This window comes from Callorhinchus milii, unplaced genomic scaffold, assembly GCF_018977255.1.
Source record: "Callorhinchus milii isolate IMCB2004 unplaced genomic scaffold, IMCB_Cmil_1.0 Scaffold22, whole genome shotgun sequence".
Taxonomy (NCBI): domain Eukaryota; kingdom Metazoa; phylum Chordata; class Chondrichthyes; order Chimaeriformes; family Callorhinchidae; genus Callorhinchus; species Callorhinchus milii.
In genome coordinates this window covers 3613605-3628696 of record NW_024704763.1, presented here as the reverse complement: position 1 = coordinate 3628696, position 15092 = coordinate 3613605, and the positions used below count along the sequence as shown (strand labels likewise).

The 15092-nt window shown below is 41.7% G+C and overlaps 1 protein-coding gene across 1 annotated transcript in view; it reads left to right on the top strand.

Annotated features, from left to right (window-relative positions):
• The window catches only part of igf1ra (insulin-like growth factor 1a receptor), a 117660-nt gene that overhangs the window by 95483 nt on the left and 7085 nt on the right, over positions 1–15092 (top strand). The window contains exons 8-19 of the mRNA XM_007908370.2: positions 146–272; positions 893–1131; positions 2471–2638; positions 3428–3629; positions 5979–6250; positions 6371–6513; positions 6971–7133; positions 9945–10050; positions 11290–11360; positions 11971–12200; positions 14482–14592; positions 14742–14901. Coding sequence (XP_007906561.1) covers positions 146–272; positions 893–1131; positions 2471–2638; positions 3428–3629; positions 5979–6250; positions 6371–6513; positions 6971–7133; positions 9945–10050; positions 11290–11360; positions 11971–12200; positions 14482–14592; positions 14742–14901 — 1992 coding nt within the window. The remainder of the gene's footprint in view (positions 1–145; positions 273–892; positions 1132–2470; positions 2639–3427; positions 3630–5978; positions 6251–6370; positions 6514–6970; positions 7134–9944; positions 10051–11289; positions 11361–11970; positions 12201–14481; positions 14593–14741; positions 14902–15092) is intronic.

Here is a 15092-nt window from a genome sequence, read left to right as displayed (position 1 = left end):
CCGTACAGAACACCAACAGAAATTTTACTCCTCATAGGTCATGTCCTGCATGAACAGTCCAAGTCCAGGAGTTTGTAATATTAGAAATCACTTCTTGAGTTTTAAAACTCTGGTAAAACAATATTTTCCCTCCCATGTTTACCAGGTGAAAGCCACATTCTTAAGTTCACGGATAATATCACAGCCAAGAACAGAATATTACTGAAATGGGAACATTATCGTCCTCCAGATTACAGAGACCTCATCAGCTTCATAGTGTACTACAAGGAAGCGTGAGTACTGTGCTTACTAGGATCATGGTAACCAGGCCCCCGTTTATATTCAAACCCAGATGCATGATCTAGGCTACCAATTACTGAATTGGTAACCCAGTATTTGCGTAGATTAACTTATTGGGTTATCTTGTTTCTAGTGTTGGGGGTTAACGTGTTTACACAGGGAAGTGGGGTGGGCTTGCAGGGTTTTCTTTGCATAGGATCAGCATTAAACCTGCCTTGCCTCTCAGTGGAGGTACAAGGAGTTGAGTAAGACATGACATTGGCTTGTGAAATTCTTATACCAATTCAATTATGTACATACCTCAGTAATACAAAGCTTATTCATCAAGATCAAATTACGTTAGGGTCTTGACTTTACACCATTTTCTTTAAAATATAAGATTGTGTTGAATTTTAAAAAAAATCTTAAATTCAGCCGGCTTCAAATCTGAAGCCAGATTTTCTGCATTCTTTTTTAAGAGAATAGAGTTTTTTCCCTTGTGTCCTGCCCAATATCCTCCACACCTGATCTCATGGATTTTTGTGAAAGATTGCTGGAAGTTCCTTTTATTTCTTTTTAATAACATTTACAGTGTATTCTCTTTCCCATTTCTCCTCACCCCCACCTCCACCAGTCCCTTTCAAAATTTGACAGAGTATGATGGACAGGATGCCTGTGGCTCCAATAGCTGGAGCATGGTGGATGTAGATCTTCCCAAGAGCAAAACCCAGGAGCCAGGAGTCTACTTGCAAAATCTGAAGCCTTGGACTCAGTATGCCATCTTTGTCAAAGCCATCACTCTCACCACCTCCGAAGATGGACGTAACCACGGGGCAAAGAGTGAAATCATCTATGTGAAAACAAACGCTTCTGGTAACTGACCATTGTACTGGGCCAAGAAGTAGCTTTAAATTAGTGCCATTTCACCAGAATAATCAGCTGGATTTTTGGACAATTTTCTCTTGGGTTCACCATCTATTTCCCTTCTCCTCCTTGTCCCTCTCTATCTCCACACTCAGGCTACTGAAACCCTCCTTCACGCCTTCAGTGCCTCCAGACTTTATGTTTCAAATGACCTCCTCTCTGGCTTCCCCAGCTCCACTTAGCCACGAGCACATCCTCTGCCCCACTATCAGAAGCCAAGCGTTTCGTCATTATGCCTCGCACCATCTGGAACTCCTTACCTCAGCCGCTCTATCTTACCCCCCTCTCTATCAGCCTTTAAAAGCTGCCTAAAAGCCTACGTCTTTGACTGTGTACAGTCACCTCCCCAACACCCCCATGTATGGTGTCAAGCTGTTGTTGTGTTGTATCTCAGCAAAATCTGTGCCTTCATTACAAGTCCATGGAAACTAGCTTCCCTCTGGTCCCTTGTGCAAGTGATCATTTTTGCATGTAAGCCCAGATAATGAGGGTGGGTTGGTGATTTAACCTGTGCCTATCCTGGCCAAATCTGATTCCTTATCTGTGTACTCTTTCAAGGAGAGGCCAGGAGCTGAAACGGTGGCTGACTGTTTGTTGCCTTCTACTCTTAAGCAAGGGGAAGCCCATTATCATGTCTCAGCCAGACATCAATCAGATAACTTAATGCAAAGCAGTGGGAGAACTGATAACACTGTGGTCTGTATGCCTTAATGGCTACACCTTTGCCCAGTAGGACAGCAGGGATCCTTGCTAAATTACCAGATCTCCGTCTTGGTGGCAGCAGCGCTGCTAGAATACCTCCCTTGGTTAGGGTGGGAGAAAACAATCAACATGGAGACATCGCTTCTGGTCGCTGCTTATTGACTGCTGGTAGAAAAAGAGAGTGAGCGGATAACATATGAGGACAGGGTCGCTGCTCCTCTAATGCCCTGCATGTTGAATAACCTGCAATATTATCTGGATTCTTGGGATAAATTCAGGTGGCATTTACATAAACATTCCCCCTCCCCACCCCCACTGCACACACACACACACACACAGCCTGGCTTTGCCCTTGAACAATAGTCGCTGTAAAGAACAAAGCTGTCTGTCAAGCCAAAGTGAAGGCTAGAGTCGAGGGTTAATGTCATGAATTTGAAATATTTGGCTGCTTTATTCTGGATTCTCTCTAGCTGATGTTAGTTCACATCCTCTAGATGTGAAAGGCGCTATATAAAATTAAGTGGTGGTTGTTTTTACCCGTGACAGTTTCACTGTGTATAATGTATATTTCATACACATTCCCCAGCGCCCTCTGTCCCTCTGGATGTGCTGTCTGTGTCCAACTCCTCAACCCAGCTGGTGGTGAAGTGGAAACCCCCTGCCTTTTCCAATGGGAACATCACTTATTACTTGGTGCGTTGGCAGCAGCAACCAGAGGACGTAGAGCTTTACAAGCACAACTACTGCCACAAAGGTAAAGGAATGAGCTGTGATGCCACCAGCAAAGCCAAAGAATGGGGGCAGGGTGGCAGGCAGGATGGCATGGTGGATAGATACTTGGGAAAGTAACAAATATGGAGAAAAGGTAGGAGAGTATGGGCTTCAATAAAATAGTACAGTTTAGTAAAATTGTAGTTAAGATATGTTTTATTAGATCTTTATTTTCTAGTGTCGATCTGTCAAGCCGATTTGACCTGACAGAGTACTAGATCAAAAACAAGATTCATTGTGAATCTAGCTTAGTTCATAGCACACTTCATCTGTGTCAGATTTGGGGTTCAAGTCCCTATTTGGGATTGAGCTCACAAACCAAGTTGATACACCAGGACATTCCTGGGGGTGCACTGCCTTATCAGAGGCACTGTCCTTTTGGATAAGATGCACGGTCCTGTCTAAAAGTAGGCATTAAACATCTCGTGAGTCAATTGGAAAAGAGAGAGAATTTTCTGTTGTCCTGGACAGCAATCCTCCAGCTAACTTAATCATTCACCTCATGGCTGTTTGTGAGGCCAGACAGTATGCAAATTATCTGCTGCTTTTTCCTACAAATATACAGTTGCTGTACTTGACAGAAATGATTTATGACGTGCTTTGTGACATTTTACTTTTACGGTGAAATGCAAAGATAATTGTTAACTTCTTGAGAATAGTTCTGGAAGGAGGCAAAATCTTCTTTCTTCCATGGACCTGGAAACTGATGTAGCTTTTACAGATTGAAATAAACAGCACTGGTTTGACTCAGTCGGTGCTATCCTTGCTCCAGGTCTGAAGCTGCCAAATAGACATCCAGCTGTAGGGACGATCGACCTGGATGATGAATCCCATTCCAAAGAGTCGGAGAAAGTTGGCCAAGGACTATGCTGCATGTGCCCAAAAACCCAGGCCGAACTAGACGCTGAGGCGGAGGAAGTCATGTTCCAGAAGATGTTTGAGAATTTTCTGCACAACTCGATCTTCATGCCAAGGTATTTATTCATTGCGTGGCGGGTGGGAAGGAAACATGTTGAAATAGATCCTCATGCACTTTTTCATTACCTGTTATCCTCAGAACAGCATTATCAGGAGTGGAAGTCACTTCAAAAATAAATAGACAAAATCAGATAATTTGTAAACGTGCAACATGGCAAACAGTATTTTAGACGGAGTGGGTCGTCTTTTGAATCCAGGTCTCTGAGGCATACGGAACATTACCTCAGACTCTCCCTCCCCTATATATTGATGAAGCGGGGGATGAGCTTTGAATAAGCTCAATGCTGTAAACACAGCTCCCCTGGTCTGCCTGTACAAGGAAGCACCTTGCCAAAAAGCTGTTAAGGAAAAGGCAAGGAATTCCCTTCCTTTAGAGCTGCAGCCAACAGGACTTTTTTCAAAAAAGGAATTAGTCTCTTAGGAAAAGCTGCTTTCACTTTCTAAGAAAAAGCATTCATTGAAAATAATGGTACAAAAATGATCAAAGGAATTGAAAGGATGTTGTTCTGGAGTGGGCTGCAAATTGCTCTTATATGCCCTTAACAGAACTCTGGGTCAATGGGACGCTTTGAGATGGTGTGATAAGGCGCTATATCAAATGTAAGGATTATTATTATTATTTAGACTTTGGGCTCAGTCGAGGCTGATAGTCCAGTATAGTGTTGCATTGTCAGAGGTGCCATCCTCCAACAGAGACATTAAAACCGAGGTCCAACTGCCAGTTCCGAAACATGTTAAAAGATAATGTTACACAATTCAAAACGAAGAGTGAGTTTCTCCTGGTGTCCTGGCCAGCAATCCTCAAGATAAATTGGTCAATTGCTATAAAGTATTTTGAGACTTTAGGCACTACATCAAATGCAAGGATTTTTATAATTGCAGCCCCAACTGCTAGCTCATTCAGACTGAGGATCAATCCTGGGGCTTTCCCAGTCTGTGCGGCTCAACTATGCACTGGATAAATTCACTCGGGAACTTGAAAGTATTTAATGAACAGATATTAAGTAACCTAAACACTCCAGAGAATCCAAGTTTATGGAATTAATTATGCAATGTCCGGATTGCTTATTGTCCATATAGCACATGGTTCATGTTTTGCACTGAATCATTCCCACCTAAAGTTGTGTCATAGATTGCAGATTTTAACAAAAGATTAAATGTTCATCAAATCACCTTTGATGCTGAAGCAATCAAACCGGCACAGTATAGAACGTCTTCAATTAGGCCTTTCATTGAAAGGTCCTTCAAAATGCCATGATGTTGGTTCACTGCTTACACTGTGCAGTGTCTAAACCTCTGTATTAGCCTCAGCTCTTTGTTTGATATTTCGGGTTAGTTGCCACCCACTCCCCCCCCCCCCCCCCCCAACCCCACCCCACGTAGTGTACTGGGGGGAAGGAGGAGAAACTTCCAAAGCTTAGTGCTGGCAAGCATGCGACCATCTGGACACGATCACTCACCAAGGTCGGTAAATTTACCGATTGGCAAGTCAACATCATAATTTATCGGTGAGAATGTCTAGACTATATTTGGTGACTACAGTGCTCCACAGTGACCAAGTTTCTTAAACGTTAATCGTCTAAAACGAGTCATGATAATCATAACGGGTCAACGTCACCCAGAATACAACATTACCTTCGGAAAGAGACCTTTTTTCTCTCGAATGAATAGAGCTGTCTTTATCCACAAGTACTGTATCATTAGTCTATTTCCCTGCAGGCCTAAGTGCAAATAAATTCACTCATTTGCTAGTACTCCCACTTATTATAGAATGTTACAGCACACAAACAAGCCATTCAGAAGCCCATTAAGTCTGTGCTGGTGTTTTGCTCTGTGTAGCCGCCTCTTCTAATCCCCTCTCTTGCTTGTTATCTCCCCCCCAACCCCCACCCCATAAATATTCTTCATTTCATTTTTCAAAATGGACGTAGCTACTGCTCTTGGCAGAGAATTCTACATTTCATGCACCCTCTGTGTGAAGACATTTTTTCTAATATTTCTTACATATGTTAGTTGTGCGGTAATGTGCAATCAATCATGTGACACTGAATAATTTATTGAAAGGTACCAATTGAATTTGTGCTCATCAAGATGGGAGTTGCTGGTGCTGAGAAACATAGGCAGACCTGCCCCTCCCATTTCCACCCAGGATGGGTTAAGTTCCTTTCGTGCTCTGTTGTAGTAAATGTTCCGGGACCCGTGGAAGGCACTACATAAATGCAAGTTGCGGTTGTTGCTATCATGCTTCCGATTGTTTCCTTTTTTATGCTCTCTCTGTGATTCTCTCTCCCTCTCTCTCTCCTGCTTTCTCTTTACCTAACTTTGCTTTCTGATTTCTACTACAGGCCGTTCCGTAAACGCAGGGACACCTTTGGAGTGGCAAATGCCACGTTACCGGTTAATAACACGGCTGAGCATACCGCTAACCATTCAGACTCTGAGAGGAAGCAAGACTACCCTTTCTATGAGACCAAAGTCTGGTTAAAGGACAGGACTGTGATTTCAAACCTACGTCATTTCACCATGTATCGTGTAGACATTCACGCCTGCAACCACGAGGCTCTGAAACTGGGCTGCAGTGTTTCCACGTTTGTGTTTGCGAGGACCATGCCAGCAGGTAGAGTAGGGTTTTGTTGGATTTGGGTTAAATACCACAGAAGAGACAAAAATTGCAAGAAAGTTTTAAAATACAAAATCAGAGGAAAGTTATATGGTTACATTTGCCCTTTTATTACAGATAAATCTGACAATATACCTGGACCAGTGATCTGGGAGGCTGGAGATGATGAAAATAGCGTTTACATTAAGTGGCCAGAACCAGTCGATCCAAATGGACTCATCCTGATGTACGAAGTGAAGTATAACCGCGGGGACAACGAGGTAAGTGTAGAATATCCTCAGAGTGATGGGGAGCCAGTGGAGCCGGGCGAGGGTGGGGCCTTTTAATTTCAGGTCTAATGTTGTTAAAATGTTGACCAGAGGGAGTGTAGAAGCTCGAGGACTATTTCAATGTTATACTGAATTATTCACATCTCCAAGTGCCAACTATTGATTGAGCTGTCCAAGCACAAAAATATTCTCCAGTGACAGTTATCAGCTCATTGTTTCATCAGCAGACCAGACTTTGAAGCCCTCTCTGCTGGACCAAATTCTTCTGTTTGCCAAAGATCCTGCAGCATTTTGGAAAATTCTTCAGTTCAGATTTTATTTGGTCGGCTCCAAATTGAGACTGAATTAAAGATTTTTCCAAAATTCTGTATATGGTTAAGTCCATGAGTCAATCTGTACCTTTCATGTCTCTTTCTTGTTTTCCAAAGCTGTCTTTTGTGTCCCATAGGTCCAACAAAAATGTGTTTCCAGACCACAATACAAGATCCACAATGGTGGCTGTAAACTGGACCGTCTCAGCCCCGGCAATTACACCGCGGAGGTCAGAGCCACCTCCCTCTCGGGAAATGGATCTTGGACTGAGCCAGTGATGTTCTACATCAAGGCCAAGCGTAAGTCAAATTACGTTCCTAGGCTGAAGAGTGGTGTGTGATTAATTTGTACGTCAGCCTGGCTCAGTTCGTAGCACCCTCGCTTTTGAGACAGAAGGTTTGTGGATTCGAGCGCTGCATCAGGACTAGAGCTCAGTCTAGGATGACACACTCCGGTGCATTGTCTGAGGCACAATATTTTGGATGAGCCAGACAGGTCTGCAGTGCTACAGGGCACATCTGATGACAAACCAGTCGGTCTGGCTCGATGACAGGACTTGGAGGGACAGACCAATCGTTGGGGGGCCAGGGATTCTTCCCGTTGAGCTTTTGTTAAACCTGCAAACTTAACGGATAAATAAGGATGACATAGCTGATCAGCCAGCAGGAAGCTTGCCAGATAATGCTCACAATGGCGAGCTATGTGTTTTTAGCTGGTTACTTTCAAGAAGTAGCCAAATACAGTCTGTGCCTAATACAATGCAATACGATGCCTAATACGTTCTGAAATTAGCTAAGCAGGCTTCGTCCCTCCAGAGAGAGAGTGCGCATTGCATTCCAGACACAGTGAAATTTCAATGCGTAAGTCACATGCATGTGTGGAACTCCTATCTGCTTTGCATACTCTTAAGCTTGGTGTCCACACGTGTCAGATACCTGACTCCCAAAAATTTCTGCAGAAATCTATATCGCTGTTCATTCCCCTTTATTTACTTCTCCCCTCACATTTCTAATCAGGAATTTGAAATTATTAGAGATGGAAGTATTAGAATTGGTGCTGAATACTGGTGGTTGAGATATAGTGTTAAAAATCTAGGCCAGATATATTTTTGTTACAGTTACTTCCTTCTCCCTTTATCTGGGAAACCTCACCTCGTCAGAGTTTCTTCCCCCCTCCTCCCCCCATCACCACCACGTGATTGAGCTGTAGTTAATGTAGTTATTGGTCAGAACAGCCCATGTTTTGCGATATCTGAGGTATAACTCAATTCATTCTTCTCAAGCTGTGTGTAACTTATTTCTGGTGTTTTTGCTGTATGCAAATTTGTACTTTTGCTGTAAATAGGTTCTTGAAAAATCCAGATCAGCTTCCCCATTTGCTTGATGAATCATATTGTTTTGTTTCACTCGATTTGTTGTAGTTACTGTTTATATTGTATCTTGGCCCTGAATATGTCACATGTCTCAAATCTTGCACAATATCAAATAACAGTTCAATGCAAGTGCTTTGATGGGGGTGGGGTAGGGGCGCTGAAGGAGAACAGGGATTTATTTCCAAAAGGTCTGTTTATAACAGCCTATGTTCACCTAGGTTTAAGTTGGCAGGAGGCAGTGAAAGTATTTTTCTCTCTTTTCCTCCACCTCTACTGGTGCTGTGTTACCCAATACCTCACTCAAGTGGTCATTTGTCATGCGTGAGCCAAGGTAGTGGGTATCAACAGGGCTTTTAAATGGGGGTGGGGGAAGATAAATCATAATTGAGATTGAGATACTGTTCCCACACACTGTTTAAATGGTGGTGATTGGTGGGGGAGAGAGATTATAGTTGAGGCTGATCCTGTTTTCATCAGTATCTGCATGTTCACCATTTACAGCAGTGGGCAATGCCATTCAGGAGTGGGAACCTTGGTTCACTTCCCACCATCCTACCCACTTAATGTAGCGGTGCTTAAGCTAATTGCAGCATCTCTACTCCTACTCTGGTTGAGATCAGAACACTCAGCATAGACTAGGAATTGACCTTGTGACATTCTGGTCTGAATGGCCCCACGCTACATTCAGCAATTCCTTTTTGATAGTTATTTAAAAAGTTAATATTATTATCCACAAAGTGATGCTATTTTTTAATTCAAAAGGCTCATTGCATCAACTGGGCCCAGTTGGTAACAGTCTCACCTCTAGGTTGGAAAGGTTCAAGCCCCACATAAGGATTGTTGGAGGTGCTGTACTTTGCTTGTGACATTAAACTGAGGTCCCATTTACCTGTTGCGATGATTGTTAAAGATCCCGGGACACATTTCAAAAATTGTTTATCCCAGTGTCCAAGCTAACGATTCTCTAGATAAATTGGACATTCATTTTATGGCTGTTTGTGGGACCTGGCTGTGTGAAAATTGGCTGTTGTATTGGCATACACATCTTTACACCCGGCAACAGTTCCCTTTAGGAATTTTCAACATTATATGGGCGTTCTTATCAAATAGATTGTTATTGCATTCTAAAAACCATTGTAGTGTAAAAACATTTGATGTGGAGGGCATGGGAATGTTAGCTGGATGAGGGAGAAATTCAATTGGAACCTAGTCCTAGTGACTAGGGGCCTAGTGTCAGTGCATCTGTCCTTTGAGCTCCTGGACATAAGTTATATGAGTACCTGAGCCTTGTGAATGCAAACTCATTGTAGAAATTACAAAACAGTAAGAAGTCATTTGGTCCATGAAAATTAAAACCTTTAAGAATGTTTTATTAAAAGTTAGAACAATTCATCTTGGAAAATTGTCGAGATATCTACTCTGATTCTAATGCTTGCTCTTTCTCGGTACTCTTTTATATCTTCTCTTCAAAATATTTATCTAAGTTACTTTTAGGCATTTGCTTTTATCTTCTCAACTGAGGATTTTGATATAGTGATAAAATTGTATCTCCTTTCTCCGTGAACAATAACACTGCTTTGTGAGCAGCAGATGGGATACATTATACATTAGCAGATAATTGAGGTAGAGTTTAGTCTCAAAGCATTTCTATAAATTCCCTGAAGGAAACCTACAATAGTGAGGAATCTATACAAAGAGCTCCAATCCCTAACTCTTCCTCTTTGAATTCTCTCGACAGCACCTGTACCTGATAATCTCTTACAGTTGATAATAGCATTGCCCATCGCAGTGCTGCTGGTGATTGCAGGCCTAATTATCACATTATATTTCTTCAACAAAAAGAGGTAAGATCTGGGCTTTGTCATGTTATGCACTAAGTATTTAAGTACTCCAAGATGCTACTCGGTGAAGGATGCTATATAAATGCAAGCTGTTGTTATTGAACAGACCTCATTTCAACATACCCTTTGAACCAGTTTTTGGAAATCTTCATTTTGTTGATTTTGGCACCTTAACTTAGTACAATACCTGAATGTAACTTGGCTGTGCGAATGTGATGCCTGTAAGAGCTATACATTTTATTTCAAAATTGGGAGAAAATAAATTGCAAAAATGAAATCCTGCATCAAAATTAATGTTGCTGGATGGAATTTTAGCCCTGTGTGGAATTTCAGCCATCCAGCTCATTCTAAGGATTGGTTTGCATTGTTATTAAAACCTTTAAGAATGTTTTACTAAAAGTTAGAACAATTATCTTGGAAAATTTTATTTTCCACGTTAGAAAGCTATTCTTGGTGTCTTTGTGGTAGATGGCTAGTCAAATTTGTTCTTGGCAACCACCAAGGAGCTGTCCAATATAATACTACACAAGGCTGCCTGTGTCTCTCTCTCTATCTATTTAGGTACTCCATGAGAGAATGTGGCAGAAACGCTACACATTGGGTGAGGTTAGATTTGATTTGAAACCTCAAACCCAAGAAAAAGCAATCAATTATTTGGCTAATCTGTTTCATGCCCATTTCTGGAAAAAATGCAGGCAGGTGTTCAAACAAACTGCAGGGTTTTGTCCTCCAGCTAGTTTCAACTGTTGACTTTTTAAATCTCTTGGCCAGTTGCATAGCAGTAAAGCAATTCACATTCTTCCTTCTTGTGGATGACAAAGCCATGAAGATGCATGTGTAAATGAATGAATCAGAGAGAACATTGAGATATGTCCAGGTGTCTGGATGATTAAAGCATGTGTGTGTACGTGTGCATGTGTGTGAGCCTTTTTGCATGCATGTATATTACTGCATGTCTGCCTATGTATGTGTATGTACCAGCGTGATTGTGTGTGATTGGCTACCTGTGTGTCTGGGTTTATGTATGTGTGTAAGCATATGACCACCTCTGTCCCCAAATTAAGCAACCCATTTTTAATATCTGCACTACAGCAAGTTATTACTTTAAGCAGTGTACACAGTGGAGATTAAATGAGCCGCGGAAGCCTTCCTTGGCGATGGGATCAATTTTGTTGGACTCCATTGATATTTCAATGCTGGTTGGGTGATTAGCTCTAACACTTGTTTTTGTGTGCTTTGCAGAAATAATGACAGGCTTCCAAATGGAGTGCTGTATGCGTCTGTGAATCCGGAATATTTCAGCGCTGGAGATAGTAAGTTTATCTTCCAAAATCCAAACTGTACCACTCCCTGGGAGGTCATGCCCTTAGTACACATTGGAGTTGCACTTCAGTCAGTCTTTGAGGTTTACTTGCTTAGAATTATCTAAAATGTAGAACAAATGTGTTGTAGTTTCTATGTTAGACTACCTTTGTATTCTCTTAAAACGGGTACATCACCTTTTACCTATAAAGTGACCTATTCTTGCTTAAACGCCTTTAATTGTGTGAATCTATGAAGCCCAAGTTTCAATTCACTTTATTTTTCCCAATAATCAGTCTTCTTTAGTCTGAGATTCTACACTGGAAGATGAAGTAGGAATTTGCTTTAGTGAGACAAAAAGACTTATAAACAGTGATTTTGTCACAAAGTATCTGTAGCCCAGTTGCAAATGCAAGCTTCTAATATAACGCTGGTCAGATATAATTACTTTTATGATTACTGGATGCTTATTCCAGTTGCTACCAAAAGATTTTTTTTTCTCCACTCCAGTGCAAATCAAAATAGCAATAATCCCTTGTGGATTTGGAGTGAGTAACCTAAATCCAAAGCCTATTCCCATCCTTCCTTTTTGATAACTAAGCAATGTTCTTTTTTTATCAGTGTACGTGCCAGATGAGTGGGAGGTTCCCCGTGAGAAAATCACCATGAACCGAGAGTTGGGCCAAGGGTCCTTTGGGATGGTCTATGAGGGCCTGGCCAAAGGTGTGGTGAAGGATGACCCGGAGACAAGAGTTGCGATTAAGACAGTGAATGAGTCGGCCAGTATGCGCGAGCGCATAGAGTTCCTCAATGAAGCTTCGGTGATGAAGGAATTTAATTGCCATCATGTGGTGAGTGCAGAGGAAAGATTCACCATTGTGTCCAAACTAGATTTGGGTCCTATCTTTTAATCTGTGGAGTCCTGTAGCCTATTGGTTAGAGCACTCGCAAGCGAGAGGACTCAGGTTCGATTCCCAGGCAAGGCGAAACGTTGGGCAAGTTTGCTTACTCCACATGCCTCTGTTTATCTAGCGGTAAATTGGAACCTGGTTGTTAGTCGATTGGCAGATTGCTTTCCGGTTGTAATAATCACCTCAAAAAAATAATAATAATTTTGTCAATATGACTGTATGTGGGACACTGCTGTGCACAATTGGCTGCCTTGTTTCACCCACAAAGTACACAATCAATTCACTTTACAATCTATTCTGTTAAGCGCTTTGTGGCATCTCAATGTGATAAGGCGCTATATCAAATGCAAGGATTATTATATTATTATAATAAGATCATTTGTTGGAATTTCAGAAGTGAAATAAATTACCTTTTCATTCTGAATTGCAATCGCAGACCATTGCCATTCCCAAGATTGGCTCCATGTCCTGGACTAATATTTTCCAAACTCTGGAGATCTTCGTTCATTTTGCCAATCGCAACATAACACAAAAAAGACTTGTTCAAATTTCGAAATACTGCACTCAGAGCTTTTCAAGACCACATCAATTGAATCATTATAATTGCATCCTTCAGATGCAACCAGAAAACATGCATTTTTAGGACTGGACTGAGGGCAAGATGTTTCAGGTCACATTGTTTGTTAATTGTGCATTGCCCTGCAGCCCTATTATCAAACTTCTAAGAAAATTGAATCCAGACCACTAACTGATTACACAGTGCCCTAAACTCTCCCTCCTTTGTACAAGGTTGTCTTTTGGAGTCATGTAGAGCATGTTATTGGAATTTAGGGACAGGATTAGGCCATTTAGCTCATGACGCCACTTTATCAGATAATGACAAACTTTGTAATCCCATCTCCCTGGCTTTTCTCTATATTCCATTAATACCTTTGTTCCTAAACCCAAGTATGGCAGGACCTTCATTTTACTGAGATTACTAAGAGTCCAGTATTGCAGAGACAACCATGTTAAAAATTGGCTGATTTCTTGGGTGCTGCTTATGTCATCACTTTCGTCCTTTGGTCAAAATGCTGCTGATCTCAATTCCTTCATGAAGAGGTGTCAGTGGAACCTTCTGCTTGTTAAGTGCACAGAAAGGACCAGTGGTACTTACTGTCATTGAGTGCAACGCGTAGGAAGACATCAGCAGCGACCTTACTGCCTGGAAATTGGGCATTTTTTAGCAAAGGAAGCCAGCTCGTCAGTCCAGATATCTGTCCATAGGATACAATACAAAATTACATTTGTATAGTGCCTTTCATGTCGGGAAGATGTTCCAAGGCATTGTGCTATAAGCAACGCAGCAGTGTGGTAGGTTACTTACATTTTTTTTAAATATAGAGGGTTATTAGAATTGTGGATTGCTTTGCCACAAGCACCTATTGAGGATAAGACCATTAAATTACATTTAAAAGAATTGGATAAACATTTGAAGAGAAGATAGTTTAAAAGGATGCAGGGAAGGAGCAGAGAATTTGGATCAGAGTAGATGGCTCCAGTGGCATTTGGTTTAGGCTTGATGGGCTGAATTGCTTCCTTCTGTTCTTTTATTTCTGATTCTGGTTTTGACACATAGTGCCGATTTGCAAGTCAGGTGCACTGAGAGGATATTGTAATTGTGATTACACAAACGTGCAGAAGAAAATATAGTGGCTTGTTGTTAAAGGAGAGAATTAAAATTAGGTTGGATCTATGCGATGGGAAACTTGTCTTATCTGTTCAGTTCACCTTTGATCGGGTCAAATCAGAGCCATTTCCAATGGGAAAGCTGAAAGTGATGCAAAGAAATGCAAGAAATGGCAAAAAGTTAGAACACTATCTCCGGTGCGATTTTATTCTTCTCGTTTAGTTTATTCTCCTTATAAATAGATCCTGCCTCCTATGTACTTTTCCACTTTCTGATTCTGGAGTGTTTGGACACATTGTTTATATAATTTAGAAACATTATTCTGTGCTGGGATTGTGGAACCTTGTCTCCAGGCTGTGAACGTCACGAAGCTGGAGGCTAGACTGCAGTTGTAGGTGTTACACAAAAAAAACGATGCTCCTTAAAGGGATAGTGTTGTTGCAATGTAGTTACATTAAATGGCAGATAGAACTACAGTGCTGTTGGTTAAGGGGTTACTTCCTACATTTGCAGCAGTAACTGCTGGTTGATGAACTACCTTTTCCACACCAGGTTCGCTTGCTCGGTGTGGTATCCCAGGGCCAGCCGACGCTGGTTATCATGGAACTGATGACTCGTGGAGACCTAAAGAGCTACCTACGCTCGCTGCGCCCGGACGCAGAGGTGAGTGTCCTGCACACCATTTTAAGCTTTGCAGACGCTTGCTCTGCACCAGCGATGTCAAAATAAGCGTCATTGTTCCAACCAAGGTGGTGGTTTACCACATTACACTCAGGAGCATTAAATGTCATTATGATCTGCGTATTCAATAGAATAACCCGGGGCAGCCGCCACCAACCCTGAAGAAAATGATTCAGATGGCAGGCGAGATCGCTGATGGAATGTCTTACCTCAACGCTAACAAGTTTGTTCATAGAGATTTAGCGGCTCGAAACTGTATGGTGACAGAGGACTACACTGTAAAGATTGGAGGTGCGTGTTGCTCCCTCTCTCTCACTCTGGTGCTCAAATTTTTACAGGATTTTTTTATTGTTCTGTTGTTTCGCTTATTCTCTCGTTCTTTTGCACTTGTGTTCATTTATTGTCTCTCGCTTCTTTCTTTCTCAGTTTTTCTCTTTTTCTTTTTGCCTATCCCTCTCTCCTTCGGTCTCTGTGCTTTTTCT